Source organism: Pan troglodytes, chromosome 23 (assembly GCF_028858775.2).
Source record: "Pan troglodytes isolate AG18354 chromosome 23, NHGRI_mPanTro3-v2.0_pri, whole genome shotgun sequence".
Classification (NCBI taxonomy): Eukaryota; Metazoa; Chordata; class Mammalia; order Primates; family Hominidae; genus Pan; species Pan troglodytes.
The window spans coordinates 32,751,249-32,766,646 of NC_086016.1; the positions used below are offsets into that span (position 1 = coordinate 32,751,249).

General features: G+C 53.9%; 2 protein-coding genes across 6 annotated transcripts in view; both read left to right on the forward strand.

Annotated features, from left to right (window-relative positions):
• Window positions 1-4,000: 4,000 nt before the first annotated feature.
• The window catches only part of SLC35E4 (solute carrier family 35 member E4), a 30,897-nt gene continuing 19,499 nt past the window's right edge, over window positions 4,001-15,398 (forward strand). For 2 of the 5 annotated variants that reach the window (XM_054675832.2, XM_016938980.4), the window contains exon 1: window positions 5,691-6,443. In XM_054675832.2, the coding sequence (XP_054531807.1) occupies window positions 5,825-6,443 (619 nt within the window). In that variant the 5' untranslated portion in view covers window positions 5,691-5,824. Of the gene's footprint in view, window positions 4,066-4,310; window positions 4,492-5,000; window positions 6,444-15,398 lie in introns of those variants that run through there. The other 3 variants (XM_063808139.1, XM_063808138.1, XM_016938978.4) reach the window with 3 other exon arrangements.
• OSBP2 (oxysterol binding protein 2) overlaps window positions 6,361-15,398 on the forward strand; it is a 295,322-nt gene continuing 286,284 nt past the window's right edge. Inside the window, exon 1 of the mRNA XM_016938976.2 lies at window positions 6,361-6,443. The gene's annotated coding sequence lies outside the window, so the exon portion shown is untranslated. The remainder of the gene's footprint in view (window positions 6,444-15,398) is intronic.

The window sequence follows — 15,398 nt, forward strand, 5'->3', positions numbered from 1 at the left end:
CCGATAACAGGGTAAGAGTCCAGAGGCCCTCCATCTGGGACTGGGAGGCAGGTCTATGTCAGGCCTGCATTTAGATCTCTAATGGCTCCAGACAAGCCCCTTCCGCTCACTAAGCCTGTTTCCTAACACAGCTGTGGGATGGTGCTTTGATTTACATAGCACGCGATCCCATCATAGATCACGCAGGGGGAAACTGAGGCCCCAGGAGTGATCTGCTGGCACATGCAGCGACAAGAGGAGAGGCCCGTCTCACAGCCTTGCAGCAAGGTTGCCAGAAATCGATTCTCTGCCTCCATCCCGTAAAGCCTCTCTGCATCACCTGCTTCCCACAGCAGCAGCCTGGGCCTCCAGAGGGCACATTCAGATTTGAGGGATTTGGGGAGTTTGTGGGCAAGGGCAGACTACTGTGGGCTTTTGGGTGGACCCCAAGGGAATGCAAAGAAGCCCCCTGCCATTCTCCATGAATGGAGCTGAATGCCCTAGCCCCCCGTTCTTCCACGTGGGAGTATCCTCTTGAGAGTCCTGCTGGCTGTTGGTCAAGGCAGGTTAAAAGCTGAGGCTTAAAGTAGCCAGGGGTAGTGGCTCCCGCCTGTAATCCTAGCAACTTGGGAGGCTGAGGCAAGAGGATCAATTGAGCTCAAGAATTGGAGGCTGCAATGAGCTATGATCACACCACTGCACTGTACTCCAGCCTGGGGGAAAGAGCAAGACCCTGTCTCAAAAAAAAAAAAAAAAAAAAAAAAAAAAGCTTTGCGAGGCCGAGGCAAGTGAATCACGAGGTCAGGAGTTCAAGACTAGCCTGGCCAAGATGGTGAGCCCCTGTCTCTACTAAACTACAAAAATTAGCTGGGCATGGTGGCAGGCCCCTGTAATCCCAGATACTCAGGAGGCTGAGGCAGGAGAATTGCTTGAACCCAGGTGTCAGAGATTGCAGTGAGCCGAGATTGTGCCACTGCACTCCAGCCTGGGTGACAGTGTGAGACTCCATCTTAAAAAAAAAAAAAAAAGGCTGAGGCCCTAGAGCCACACGGAGACCAGGTCCAAACCTCCTGCCACCACTCAAGCTGCGTGTCCCTGGCTCCTTGCTTTCTGCAGCTGACCAAGCCCTCTCATCTGCAACTGAGATAATACAGCGCCTGCCTCCAGGAGGAACAGTAAGGAGTGGGTGGGATGAAGCCCTCCACCCTGGCCACAGGTGGTGTCTGTGGGTGGCAGAGCTGAGATTCCCCGACCTTGGACCCCAGTGCCAACACTTGCCGTTGTACCATGCCACCTCCCTGCCCCCTGAGACTGGGCCTGAGGAAGCCACAGCCCCTCCCATGTGCCCTGGCCCCTCTGGGCTCCCATGGAGGATGGTGCTGCTGGGTCACCTGCTTTGGGCTCTGCCCTCAGACTCCCTTCACCCCAAGGTGTGCCATCCTCTCCATTCCACCAAGGCCTGTCCAGGCCTCGCTTGCTTAATCCATAGTCCTCAGAGCCACCTGTCATTAGGCAGGGCAGGTGGGAGCCGCTTCATGGTGGTCTTGGAGACAGATTTTCACCACCACTTCCCATCAGCTCAGCTCTGAGAAGGTACAAGGTGTTTTTGTTTTGTATAATTACTATTGTGGGCCAAGTGTGGTGGTTCATGCCTGTAATCTGAGCACTTTGGGAGGCTGAGGCAGGGGATCACTTGAGGTCAGGACTTTGAGACTAGCCGGGCAAACATGGCAAAACTCCATCTCTACTAAAAATACAAAAATTAGCTGTAAATGGTGGTGGGCACCTGTAGTTCCAGCTACTTTGGAAGCTGAGACAGAAGAATTGATTGAACCTGGGAGTTGGAGGTTGCAGTGAGTTAAGATTGTGCCATTGCATTCCAGCTTGGGTGACAGAGTGAGACTCTATCTTAAAAATAAAATAAAATAAAATGTATATATATATATAAATTATTATTGTTGCTGAGCGAGGTGGCTCATGCCTGTAATCCCAGCACTTTGGGAGGCCGAGGTGGGTGGATCACCTGAGGTCAGGAGTTCGAGACCAGCCTGGCCAACATGGTGAAACCCCGTCTCTAGTAAAAATACAAAAATTAGCCAGGCATGATGGCAGGTACTTGGGAGGCTGAGGCAGGAGAATCACTTGAACCTGGGGTGAGGGGGGAGGGCAGAGGTTGCAATGAGCTGAGATTGTGCCACTGCACTCCAGCCTGGGTGACAAGAGCGAAACTCCATCTCAAAAAAAAAAAAATTATTACTGTTGTTGGTTTTTTCTTTCTTATTATTTTTTAATTAAATTTAAAAAAGTTTTGGTCGGGTGCGGTGGCTCACCCCTGTAATGCCAGCACTTTGGGAGGCCAAGGCGGGTGGATCACAAGGTCAGGAGATCGAGACCATCCTGGCTAACACGGTGAAACCCTGTCTCTACTAAAAATACAAAAAATTAGCCGGACGTGGTAGTGTGAGCCTGTAGTCCCAGCTACTCAGGAGGCTGAGGCAGGAGGATAGCATGAACCCGGGAGGCGGAGCTTGTAGTGAGCTGAGATCGTGCCACTGCACTCCAGCCTGGGCGACAGAGTGAGACTCTAATCTCAAAAAAAAAAAAAAAATTTTTTTTTTGAGGCAGGGTCTTTGTCACCCAGGCTGGAGTGCAGTGGTGCAATCTCAGCTCACTGCAGCCTCCATCTCCTGGGCTCAAGGGATCCTCCCTCCCAATCCCCTGAGTAGCTGGGACTACAGGCAGACACCACCATGTCAAGCTCATGTTTGTTTGTTTGTTTTTGAGATGCAGTCTTGCTCTTTCGTCCAGGCTGGAGTGCAGTGGTGCGATTTCCTCCAGGCTGGAGTGCAGTGGTGTGATTTTGGCTCACTGCAAGCTCTGCCTCCCGGGTTCAAGCGATTCCCCTGCCTCAGCCACCTGAGTAGCTGGGACTACAGGAGCCCACCGCCACACCCAGCTAATTTTTGTATTTTTAGTAGAGACGCGGTTTCACCATGTTGGCCAGGCTGTCTCCAACTCCTGACCTTAAGTGATCCGCCAGCCTCGGCCTCCTAAAGTGCTGGGATTACAAGCGTGAGCCTCTTCGGCCAGCCTCCCAGCTCATTTTTGTATTTTCTGTAGACACGAGGCTTTGCCGTGTTGCCCAAGCTGGTCTCCAACTCCTGAGCTCAAGTGATCCTCATGCCTCAGCCTCCCAACGTGCTGGGACTACAGGCATGAGCCACTGTACCCAGCCTATTGTTTTTTACTAAAGGAAACTTACTAGAAAACTGACAAAATCCAGGCTGGGCGTGGTGGTTTATGCTTGTAATCCCAGCACTTTGGGAGGCCAGGGTGGGTGGATCACCTGAGGTCAGGAGTTTGAGACCAACCTGACCAACATGGTGAAACCCTGTCTCTACTAAAAATACAAAAATTAGCCGGGTTTGGTGGTGCACGCCTGTAATCCCAGCTACTCGGGAGGCTGAGGTAGGAGAATCACCTGAACCCGGGAGGCAGAGGTTGCAGTGAGCTGAGATCGTGCCATTGCACTCCAGCCTGGGCAACAAGAGCGAAACTCAGTCTTGGAAAACAAACAAAAAAACCTGACAAAATCTCAAAGATAATTATAACCCTTAGGGATCCCAGATTTCTCTTCCTCAGGAAATGGCAAGGGGGTGCGGGAGAGGGGCCGTCCACTTTGGCTGGCTTAGTTTCCTTTCCACAACCCTTTCTGGAGAAACCCTAAATGCCACCATTTTTTGGTCCTTGGCCTGGAAATTTCCCTATCTGCACCCCCTGCCCTGTAGCTTAGGCTATTCAGCAGAGATCTGCAGGCTCCAGCAGGCGTCGGACTTACAGAGGCAAATGTGACCATGTAAATTCCCAGGCCCACCCGTGACAGAGAGCCTCTGATTCAGCAGGCCTCCTTTGAGGCTGGGTATTTTAAACCCGCGTCCCGTGATTGGGATGGGGATTGAGGGCTATATTCCGCGCCTGGCCACCAGAGGGCGCAGCGGGCTGGGTTCAGCGGTACCCCTTTGAGATCTTGTGTCTCAAGAGAGGTTGCTGTTATCAAGGATTTGCTGGTTAGACAACAGGCAAGGGGTGAGCTGGGTCCTCTTGGGCAGGAGCCTAGTAGGAAGACCGACAACAGGAAAGAGGCTCACATCTGATACTGGGCACATGGCTGGGCCTTGGTCCTCGTGCTCCTGGACTTCAGAGCTCAGAGGGGCCAGGGCCTGGCCTAACCTGGAATCTGGATGGACCTCTTCTGCCCTGGGGCGCGCCGTTTACCCAATCCTGACCTCAGAGAGCGTCTGTCGTTCTGGTGGGAAAACCGAGACCCAGACAGGAACAAGGGCTCAGTGGCAACCGCTCTGCCTCCCAGCCCAGGGCTCTGTCTTGCCGGGGCTGGGACACAGGGTGGACCCCAGGAAGTTCTGCTATGAGTCAGCTTCGAGTGCTCAGGGGACGGGACAGAGGCTGCTGGCCGGGGAAGGATGCCGGCCGGCGGTACCTACTTCCGCAGCTGTGGGTATCCCTGCCTGGTGATTCAGCTTCCCTCTGAGGGTCCCCAGGGGGCGCCGCCCTGGACTGGGAGGCTGGGGAGGATGCTGGGGCTACGGAGGGGCGATGGAGGTGCCTTAAGGGACCCCGTAATCCAGCTCTGCTGGATGCTGAGGTCCCACGAGATAATTGTGGCCAGAGATCAGGTGGGCGTAAGACTGGTCCCAGGATGGGGGCTGTGGGCCCCTCCTCACTACCCTGCTTCTTGAAGATAGCCTGGGCGGCTGTGCGGGATACCCCAGTGTCTCCAGCAACGCGCGTTCATCTCCATGGAGGGCTCGCCTTGGCGCTGGGTGGGGAGCGACTTGGTCCCCCCTGGCGGCGAAGAGAGGCTGACCACGACAGCTCGGGGGGGGGGTCTACTGGGCAGATGCGCAGGCCGCGGGCGGAGGAGGGCTGATGGGGGAAATGCCAGGCCGATGGGGGAGGGGCTGTGAGCGGGAGGCGTTGGGGCGGGGCGAGACCGCCCTCCCGGTCCGGGGGCGGGGCCTGGCCTGGGGCGGGGCCTGGCGGGGGTGCTCAGCCCAATTTTCCGTGTAGGGAGCGGGCGGCGGCGGTGGAGGCAGAGGCGGAGGCGGAGCCAAGAGCGCACCGCCGCGCCCGCCGTGCCGGGCCTGAGCTGGAGCCGGGCGTGAGTCGCAGCAGGAGCCGCAGCCGGAGTCACAGCCGCAGCCAGAGCCGCAGCCAAAGCCTCAGAGAGCAGGAGTTGGAGCGCAGGCCCTGCTGGATCCGCGCCTAGCTCGCCGCCAGGCACCGGCCGGAGCACGGGCCGTGGTGTCAGCTTACTGCCCGGGCGCTGTGGGAGGCAGCTAGCCCGCGACCCCCCGGGCCGGGCACCGCCAGGCGCGGAGCCCAGATCGCCCCCCTGCCAGGCCTGGTCACGGCCAGAGCACGCAGGAGTTCCCAGGGTCTGGATCTGCGCGCACCCTAATGACCTGGGGACTGAAGAGAAAAAAGGAACGAGGATTTCATCTAAAAGCATAACGTGGGCACTAGGCGAGGAGGAAAGTGGAGACCACCTGGCACGGGGCAGAGGTGCCTGGAGCCAACGCTTGAGCATCGGAGACCCTGGCATCCTAGCAGCCGCGACCTTGGCTCTGCCCTGAGCTGGAAACACAGCTTAGCTTCTAGACATCGCTGGCACAGGCCTGGCACAAGTAAGCAGTGTTCTCACCTGTCTGAAACGGGACACGGGGTCGGAGGAACCAGGATCTAGCCTGACCCCAAGCGGAACTCTCTGGTGGCCCAGAGGTCGTCACTGGGGAGCCCGCCTCCTGCCGTAGCCTCACTGGTGCGGATGTGCCGCTGCCCGCCGGAGCACCATGATGGCAGGATGACCTCAGCTGAAGTAGCAGCAGCAGCTGGTGGTGCTCAGGCGGCTGGGCCCCCCGAGTGGCCCCCTGGCAGCCCTCAGGCCCTCCGGCAGCCTGGCCGGGCCCGAGTGGCCATGGCAGCACTGGTGTGGCTGCTGGCGGGAGCCAGCATGTCAAGCCTCAACAAGTGGATCTTCACAGTGCACGGCTTTGGGCGGCCCCTGCTGCTGTCGGCCCTGCACATGCTGGTGGCAGCCCTGGCATGCCACCGGGGGGCACGGCGCCCCATGCCAGGCGGCACTCGCTGCCGAGTCCTACTGCTCAGTCTCACCTTCGGCACTTCCATGGCCTGTGGCAACGTGGGCCTAAGGGCTGTGCCCCTGGACCTGGCACAACTGGTCACTACCACCACACCTCTGTTCACCCTGGCCCTGTCGGCACTGCTGCTGGGCCGCCGCCACCACCCGCTTCAGTTGGCCGCCATGGGCCCGCTCTGCCTGGGGGCCGCCTGCAGCCTGGCTGGAGAGTTCCGGACACCCCCCACTGGCTGTGGCTTCCTGCTCGCAGCCACCTGCCTCCGCGGACTCAAGTCGGTTCAGCAAAGTAAGTGCCTGGGTGGCCAATTGAGAAGGTGGGGGTCCGGGTGGGTGCATGGCCTGGATGGCCCTGTGAGGGGTATGGCTGTTGTCCCATTTTACAAATGAGGAAACTGAGGTTCATGGCTGTGGGGGAAGCAGAACTGAGGCTCAGAGAGAGCCAACAGTTCAGTGAGTTCCAGGCCCCAAACTCAGGCTCTGGAGGCCCAACTCGTGTTTATTTGTTTATTTACTTATTTAGACAGGGTCTGGCTCTGTCACCCAGGCTGGATTGGTGAGATCTCAGCTCACTACAGCCTCCGCATCCTGGGTTCAAGTGATTCTTCTGCCTCAGCCTCCCAAGTAAGTGGGACTACAGGTGCGCACCACCACGCTAAGCTAATTTTTGTATTTTTAGTAGAGACGGCATTTTACCATGTTGGCCAGGCTGATCTTGAATTCCTGACCTCCCAAGGTGCTAGGATTTCAAGCGTGAGCCACCCCACCTGGCCAGCTAATTTTTTTTTTTTTTTGTATAGACACAGGGTCTTGCTATGTTGCCCAGGTGGGTCTTGAACTCCTGGCCTCAGCGATCTTCCCACCTCAGCTTCCTGAAGTTCTGGAATTACAAACCAGTATTTAGTGATAGCCAGTGATCTGTGTTTGACTAGCCTTTTATCTCACTGTATTGTTCCCATTTGATAGATGAAGAGGTTTGCCCTGGGCCACGTGGCCAGTGAGCAGCAGAGGCAAGATCTAAACCCAGATAGTCAGACTCCATGCTTCCAAGAGATGTGGCCTGAGGCTTTGGACACAAAGGAAAGCCAGAAAGCATGGGCCAGGGAGAGAAAAGGAGGGTAAAGCCTTGAGCTGGGATTTGGAAGGTCATGGGTCAGGTCTAAGTCTGGGGAGGGCTGTTGTTTACTGGGAGCTACAGTGTGACAGGCTTGGTGCTGAGTGTTGACCTTGAGTTGTCATGGCAACCACCAACTTTATCCCCATTTTACAGATGATGGGACTAAGACCCAGAGAAGTTCATGATTTGACAGGCCGGGCATGGTGTCTCATGCCTGTAATCCCAGCACTTTGGGAGGCTGAGGTGGGAGGACTCTTGAGGCCAGGAGTTCCAGACCACCCTGGCCAACATGGTGAAACCCTGTATCTATTAAAAATACAAAAATGGGGGCCGGGCGCGGTGTCTCATGCCTGTAATTCCAGCACTTTGGGAGGCTGAGGCGGGTGGATCACGAGGTCAGGAGTTCAAGAACAGACTAACCAAGATGGTGAAACCCCATCTCTACTAAAAATACAAAAAAATTAACCGGGCGCCATGGCAGGTGTCTGTAATCCCAGCTACTCGGGAGGCTGAGGCAGGAGAATAGCTTGAACCCGGGTGGCAGAGGTTGCAGTGAGCCGAGATCGCCCCACTGCACTCCAGCCAAAGCGACAGAGTGAGACTCCATCTCAAAAAAAAAAAAAAAAAAAAAAAAATTGGGCCAGGCGCAGTGGCTCACAGCTGTAATCCCAGCACTTTGGGAGGCCGAGGCAAGTGGATCACCTGAGGTCAGGAGTTCGAGACCAGCCTGGCCAACATGGGGAAACCCTGTCTCTACTGAAAATACAAAAATTAGCTGAGCGTGATGGTGGGCGCCTGTAATCCCAGCTACTCAGGAGGCTGAGGTGAGAGAATCGCTTGAACCTGGGAGGCAGAGGTTGCAGTGAGCTGAGATCACGCTATTGCACTCCAGCCTGGGTAACAAGAGTGAAACTCTGTCTCAAAATTAGCTGGGCCAGGTGGCATGCACCTGTAATCCCAGCTACTGGGGAGGCTGAGGCATAAGAATTCCTTGAACCCAGGAGAAGGAGGTTGCAGTGAGCTGAGATCACACCACTGCACTCCAGCCTGGGCGACAGAATGAGACTCTGTCTCAAAAAAAAGAAAGAAGTTCAGCCCAGCGCGGTGGCTCACATCTGTAATCCCAGCACTTTGGGAGGCTGAGGTGTATTGGGGGAAATTCAGCCAGATATCGGGCGAAATTCACCCCTGATATTTCACGTCGGTTCTTTTCTGTATTACGTAAGTGTCAGCTGGTCTGAGAAATAAAGGGACAGAGTACAAAAGAGAGAAATTTTAAAGCTGGGTGTCCGGGGAAGACATCATATGTCGGCAGGTTCCGTGATGCCCCCTGAGCCATAAAACCAGCAAGTTTTGATTAGTGATTTTCAAAAGGGGAGGGAGTGTACCAATAGGATGTGGGTCACAGAGACCACGTGCTTCACAAGGTAATAGAATATCACAAGGCAAATGGAGGCAGGGCCAGATCACAGGACCATAGGACCGGGGCGAAATTAAAATTGCTAATGAAGTTTCGGGCACGCATTGTCATTGATAACATCTTATCAAGAGACAGGGTTTGAGAGCAGACAACCGGTCTGACCAAAATTTATTAGGTGGGAATTTCCTCGTCCTAATAAGCCTGGGAGCGCTACGGAGACTGGGGCTTATTTCATCCCTACAGCTTCGACCATAAAAGATGGTCGCCCCCCAGAAGCAGCCATTTTAGAGGCCTACCCTCAGGGACGCATTCTCTTTCTCAGGGATGTCCCTTGCTGAGAAAAAGAATTCAGCAACATTTCTCCCATTTGCTTTTGAAAGAAGAGAAATATGGCTCTGTTCCACCCGGCTCAACGGCAGTCAGAGTTTAAGGTTATCTCTCTTGTTCCCTGAACATTGCTGTTATCCTGTTCTTTCAAGGTGCCCAGATTTCATATTGTTCAAACACACATGCTCTACAATTTGTGCAGTTAACGCAATCATCACAGGGTCCTGAGGCGACATACAGCCTCCTTAGCTTACGAAGATGATGGGATTAAGAGATTAAAGATAGGCATAGGAAATCACAAGGGTATTGATTGGAGAAGTGATAAGTGTCCATGAAATCTTCACAATTTATGTTCAGAGATTGCAGTAAAGGCAGGTGTAAGAAATTACAAAAGTATTAATTTGGGGAACTAATAAATGTCCATGAAATCTTCACAATCCACGTTCTTCTGCAATGGCTTCAGCCGGTCCCTCCGTTTGGGGTCCCTGACTTCCCGCAACAGAGGTGGGAGGACCACGAGGTCAGGAGATCAAGACCATCCTGGCCAACATGGTGAAACCCTGTCTACTAAAAATACAAAAATTAGCTGGGCATGGTGGCGCCTGCCTGTAATCCCCCCTACTCGGGAACCTGAGGCAGGAGAATCACTTGAACCCAGGAGGCAGAGGTTGCAGTGAGCCGAGATCACGCCACTGCACTCCAGCCTGGGGACAGAGCTAGACTCCATCTCAAAAAAAAAAAAAAAAAAAGACAAAGAAAGAAAGAAGTTCATGATTTGCACAGAGGTCACGGGGTCCCTAATGACGTGAAGCATGGTCTATGTGACTCCAGATGCTGGCTCTGATGAAAGAGGGCAGCAGGGCTCTGGGCAGTTTAGGGCCGAGGCTCCAGGCCCAGACCCACTAGATCATTCTGCCTGAGGGCGAAGGCTGGCTTCCTGCCTTTCCTACTGAGGGGCATCTGAGTCGCAGCCTCTATCCTCTCTCTGCCTCAACCCAAGGAGACATAGGGGAGGCCAGGGTGCCCACTCAGGGTGGGGAGGCCTGGGTTCCAGCCATACCTTTGCTCATATTTGCTGGGCAACCTTGGGCATATCGGGATTTTATCTGGGCCTCAGTTTCCTCATCTGTCAATGGAGGAGAGTTGGAGTTGATGGAGTCCAAGGGGCCTCTTGCTCTCCCTTCGCCCTGAGATCCTGTGACCCAGGCCTGGCAGAAGGAAGTGGGCACACCAAGAGTGCTGGGCTGGGATTGATGACAGCCCACAGCCAGGGAAGATTGAAGTCAGAGTTCAGCCCTGCCCTGGCGTATTCAGAGCTGACACAGAGGCCCTATGTCTATCCTCCCTGGCTCCAAGGCAGGGTCAAAACCCAGTTCTATTTTTTGCCCTCAGGTTACATGAGAGCTAGAGGCTGAGCACAGGCATGAGCTCTGGGCGTGAGTCTGCACTGGGAAACCTGACCTGTGGGCACCCCTGTGCAGGCCACAGGGCTGTGAAGGTCCTAACCTCAAGGCCCATGCTGCCCCTGCTGAGAAACAGTCAGTGCTTCTCACACTGGGACCCAGGCAGCCCCAGCCTGCAGGAGGGGCAATGGCCGGCCAGGCCTCAGGCACTTGGGCATGGAGTGGCATGTGCCTGGCATCGGGCTGCATCTTGACTCCTGCCAGCTCCCTCCTTCCCTCCCTCCCTAGTCTTAACTCCTGACCCCTGGGAGGTTGAGTCCTTGCTCTGGGCTCCTGCGGCAACCTCTGCTCCCCCTATCGTGGTTCCAAATGCCATGTATGATCACCACCTGGTTACCTGTCTGCTGCCTGCCAGACAGATTTGGGGCAATTCTATGTTCCTGGAACCTAGCCCTGGGGCCTGGCAGAGGATACATAATTTGTAAATTATAATTTTTAAATTTTATTTTATTATTATTATTTTTTTGAGACAATCTCTCTCTGTCGCCCAGGCTGGAATGCAGCAGTGCAATCTCGGCTCATTGCAACCTCTGCCTCCTGGTTTCAAGCAATTCTTGTGCCTCAGCCTCCTGAGTAGCTGGGACTACAGGCTCATGCCACCGTCCTGGCTAATTTTTAATTTTTTTTTTTTTTTTTTTTTTTTGTAGAAATGGGCTCACTATGTTGCCCAGGCTGGTCTCGAACCCCTGGCCTCAAGTGATCTTCCCTCCGGGCCTCCCAAAGTGCTGGAATTACAGGTGTGAGCCAACATGCCGACAGATTTACTGATGGCTCTGACAGGCGAGCTGATCTCATAGACTGGTTGGGCTGCCTGATTCAGGAGGGAGTTTAGGGGGCTAGAGGCCCCACTAACAGAGATAGGAGCCCTGCAGAGATGGGGAGGAACAGACTTGAGCCAGGGCCTGAGATAGGCTTTTTTTGCTTGCTTGTTTGTTTGTTTGTTTGTTTATGAGAGGGTCTTGCTCTGTCATCCAGGCTGGAGTGCAGTGGCTCACTGCGGCCTCAATTTCCCAGGCTCGGGCAATCCTCCCACCTCAGCCTCCCGAGTAGCTAGGACTATAGGCGCGCCTCCATGCCCAGCTAATTTTTGTATTTTTTGTAGAAATGGGGTTTCATCATGTTGCCCAGGCTGGTCTCCAACTCCTAGACTCAAGTGATTTACCCACCTCGGCCTAAAGTGCTGGGATTACGGGCATGAGCCACCACACCCAGCCTGAGATAGGTTTTGAACAAAAGGAGGTTTCTACTGCAGGAGGCTCCAGGAGAGGCACCAGGGCCAGATTCAGACGTGAGTGTACGTGGCTGATGCCAGCTCCATTCCTGAGAGCAGAGTTTGTGGGAGCAGAGGGCAAGTATCCAGAAAGAAGGCTGGGCATGGTGGCTCACGCCTGTAATCCCAGCACTTTGGGAAGCCAAGGCAGGCAGCTCACTTGAGGTCAGGACTTCGAGACCAGCCTGGCCAGCATGGTGAATCCCCGTCTCTACTAAAAATACAAAAAAAAATTAGCTGGGCATGCTGTTGCATGCCTGTCATCCCAGCTACTCAGGAGGCTGAGGTAGGAGAATCTCTTGAACCAGGGAGGCGGAGGTTGCAGTGAGCCGAGATATCACACCATTGCACTCTAGCTTGGGCGACATCTCAAAAAAAAAAAAGGCCAGGCACGGTGGCTCACACCTGTAATCCCAGCACTTTGGGAGGCCAAGGTGGGTGGATCATGAGGTCAGGAGATTGAGACCATCCTGGCTAACACAGTGAAACTCCGTCTCTACTAAAAAATACAAAAAATTAGCCAGGTGTGGTGGTGGGCACCTGTAGTCCCAGCTAGTCGGGAGGCTGAGGCAGGAGAATGGCGTGAACCCGGGAGGCAGAGCTTGCAGTGAGCCCAGATAGCGCTACTACACTCCAGCCTGGGCGACAGAGCGAGACTCCGTCTCAAAAAAAATAAATAAATAAATAAAAAGTATCCAGAAAGAGGAGAGCCCAGGCAGCTGTTGGCAGGGCCAGTGACTTCCCTCCTTCTTGGGCCAGTTGTAGGCCCAGGGAGCCTGCACAAGGAGAGGGGTTATGCCATCCTCCTACCCACAGAAAGGGTGGGAAGTGCCAGCCTGCTGAGCTTGCTCTCTCTCAGCTGGACTCCCCCGCCCGCCCGCATCACAGAGCAGGCGGACTCAACCCCTCTGAGCTCTCAGGCTGATGGGGGAGATGCACTCAGATATAGAGATCATGATGGCAGAAAAGAAGTTCTAGAGTCAAAGTGGTCACAGGTGTTGGGGAGCGGTTGCTTCTTCCTGGGGAGCGCTGAGAAGGCTATCTAGGGGAAGAGACATGCAATGATGATGACAATAATGTAACCATGACAGCAAACATTTGTTGGGGCCTCCCTAGGTGCCCACACCATGCCCAGCTCTTCATACTGAAGGAGGAGGAAAGGGTGATCTGGGAATGGGAAACAGGCCGTGCCAGGTCACAGGGTGTCAGCCAGCAGGAGCAGGGTGTGGGGATCATGCCAGCTGCCGGGGTGAGCCGGCATCAAGGACATCACACAGGGCATCAGGCCCTGTGTTCAGCACCTCACATGTGAGGGGGCTGTTGCTACCCGAGCCACACGACTTAAGGAGACTGAGGCGTGGAGAGAGGGAGACAGTATCACACAGCCCGTGAAAGAGCAAAAGGGCCAAGCCAATAGCAAGCAGACAGGGTTTAGAGAAGGGTCAGCTGTTGTCTGCATGTGGCAGAAACTTGGGCATGTTCCAATAGAAGGAGAGGTGGCAATGAGGCAGGACAAACAGGCTGACATTTTGGGGTCCCCAGGTAGAAGCCAGTCACCGCCTCTGACAGCGAATCGCTGCCCTTTCCCTGGGCTGCAGGGAGGGGAGGTGGAGGATTGGGTGGGATGTACAATAGGTGTGAGGAGATGGGTGGGAAGTTTAGGACCTTCCTGCCTGGCTGCCTTGCAGAGGGTGAAATTTACCAAAGGTGAAGTTCACCGGAAAACCCAACCGCCTTCTTGTGATGGGACCTTTAACGTGCAAGCCACAGGTAGCCCATAACAGTGTTAACTTTCGAGCCTGCGAGCAGGAGGCATTCTGATTATCTGTTCATTTCTAGAAACGCTTGAGCCAGAGGGACTGTTTGTTGCCTAGAGAACAAAGCTAAAACATCGGAATGAAATTGAGAGAGAAATAAAATTTCCTATTCTAAGCATAGCCTATGAGTAAGCATCTCTGTGGCTTTTTGGAAAGTGTGTGTCAGAAAATGCATAGAGGCTCACAGAGGCCTGGGAGGGGACCTGTGTCGACTACTCATCTCTCTCCACTAACTTGGCGAAGGCCCCATGCCATCATTGCCCTCATGCAAATAATGTCATTTCAGCCAGGCGCAATGGCTCACACCTGTAATCCCAGCACTTTGGGAGGCCAAGCTGAGCAGATTGCTTGAGTCTAGGAGTTTGAGACCAGCCTGGGTGAACCAGATGATGAAACCCCATCTCTACAAAAAATACAAAAATTTTCAGGGGTGATGGTGCATGCCTGTAGCCCCAGCTACTTGGGAGGCTGAGAAGGGAGGATCGCTTGAGCTCAGAAGGCAGTAAACTGATATTGTACCACTACACTCCAGCCTGGGCAAGAGAACCAGACCCTGTCTCAAATAATAATAATAATGTCATTTCGCCTGGGCACCCCTTTGTGAATTGGCTGGTGGTGACACGTGTACACGTAGGTACACACAGATACACAGTCACACATAGGCAAAGCAGCAAGATCCCCTCCTGCCTTACAAAGTGAAAAGGTTTCCTCTTAGTCCTGGATTCATCTTGACAAGCCACAGTATTAGCAGGAAAAAAAAGATGCTGATTATCAGTTATAAACAGTGAGTGAGAGCCAAGATCCCACAATGACCTTTTGTCCCCTTGTCACTCCAGTGGTCATAAGTGAATGAGACAATGAATGGGTCACACTTTTGACCCAATTTATTACTTTCTTTTATAAACTCTTCTTTTTTAATGCAAAGGCCCCCATGTGGCTAGTAAGTGGCAGAGCTGGGACCCTCTGCTGGCCTGCCCTTTCATGGTGGCTGGAACTGCAGTGTGGGAGTAATAAGGGCTGAGGCAGGAAAGGTGGTTGGGGCCAGTTGATGCAGAGTCTTCGAAGCTGGGTGAAGAACCTTGGGCTGGGTGCACTGGCTCAACGCCTGTAATCCCAGCACTTTGGGAGGCCGAGGTGGGAGGATCACCTGAGGTCAGGAGTTCAAGACCAGCCTGGCCAACATGGTGAAACCCCATCTCTACTAAAAATACAAAAATTAGCCAGTTGTGGTGGTGCATGCCTGTGATCCCAGCTACTTGGGAGACTGAGGCAGGAGAATCACTTGAACCTGGGAGGCAGAAGTTGCAGCAAGCCGAGATCATTCCACTGCACTCCAGCCTGGGCAACAGAGCAAGACTCTGTCTCCAAAAAAAAAAAAAAAAGAACCTAGGACCTTCAGGGCCAGGGCAGCCCCTGAAGATTTATTTTTATTTTTTAGAGACAGGGTCTTGCTCTGGTCATTGAGGTGGAGTGTAGTAGCATCATCATAGCTCACTGTAGCCTTCCTCTGGGCTCAAGTGATCCTCCTGCCTCAGCCTCTCAAAGTGCTGGAATTACAGGCATAAGCCACCGCACCTGACCGATTTTTTGTTTTTTTTTTTAAGACAGGGTCTCGCTCTGTTGCCCAGGCTGGAGTGCAGTGGTGCAATTTTGGCTCACTGCAACCTCCACCTCCTGAGCTCAAGATCCTCCTGCCTCAGCCTCCTGAGTAGCTGGGACTAAAGGCACGTGCCACCACTCCCAGCTAATATTTGTATTGTGTAGAGGCAGGGTTTTATCACGTTGCCCGGGCAGGTCTCAAACTCCTGGGCTCAAGCGATCCGCCCTCCC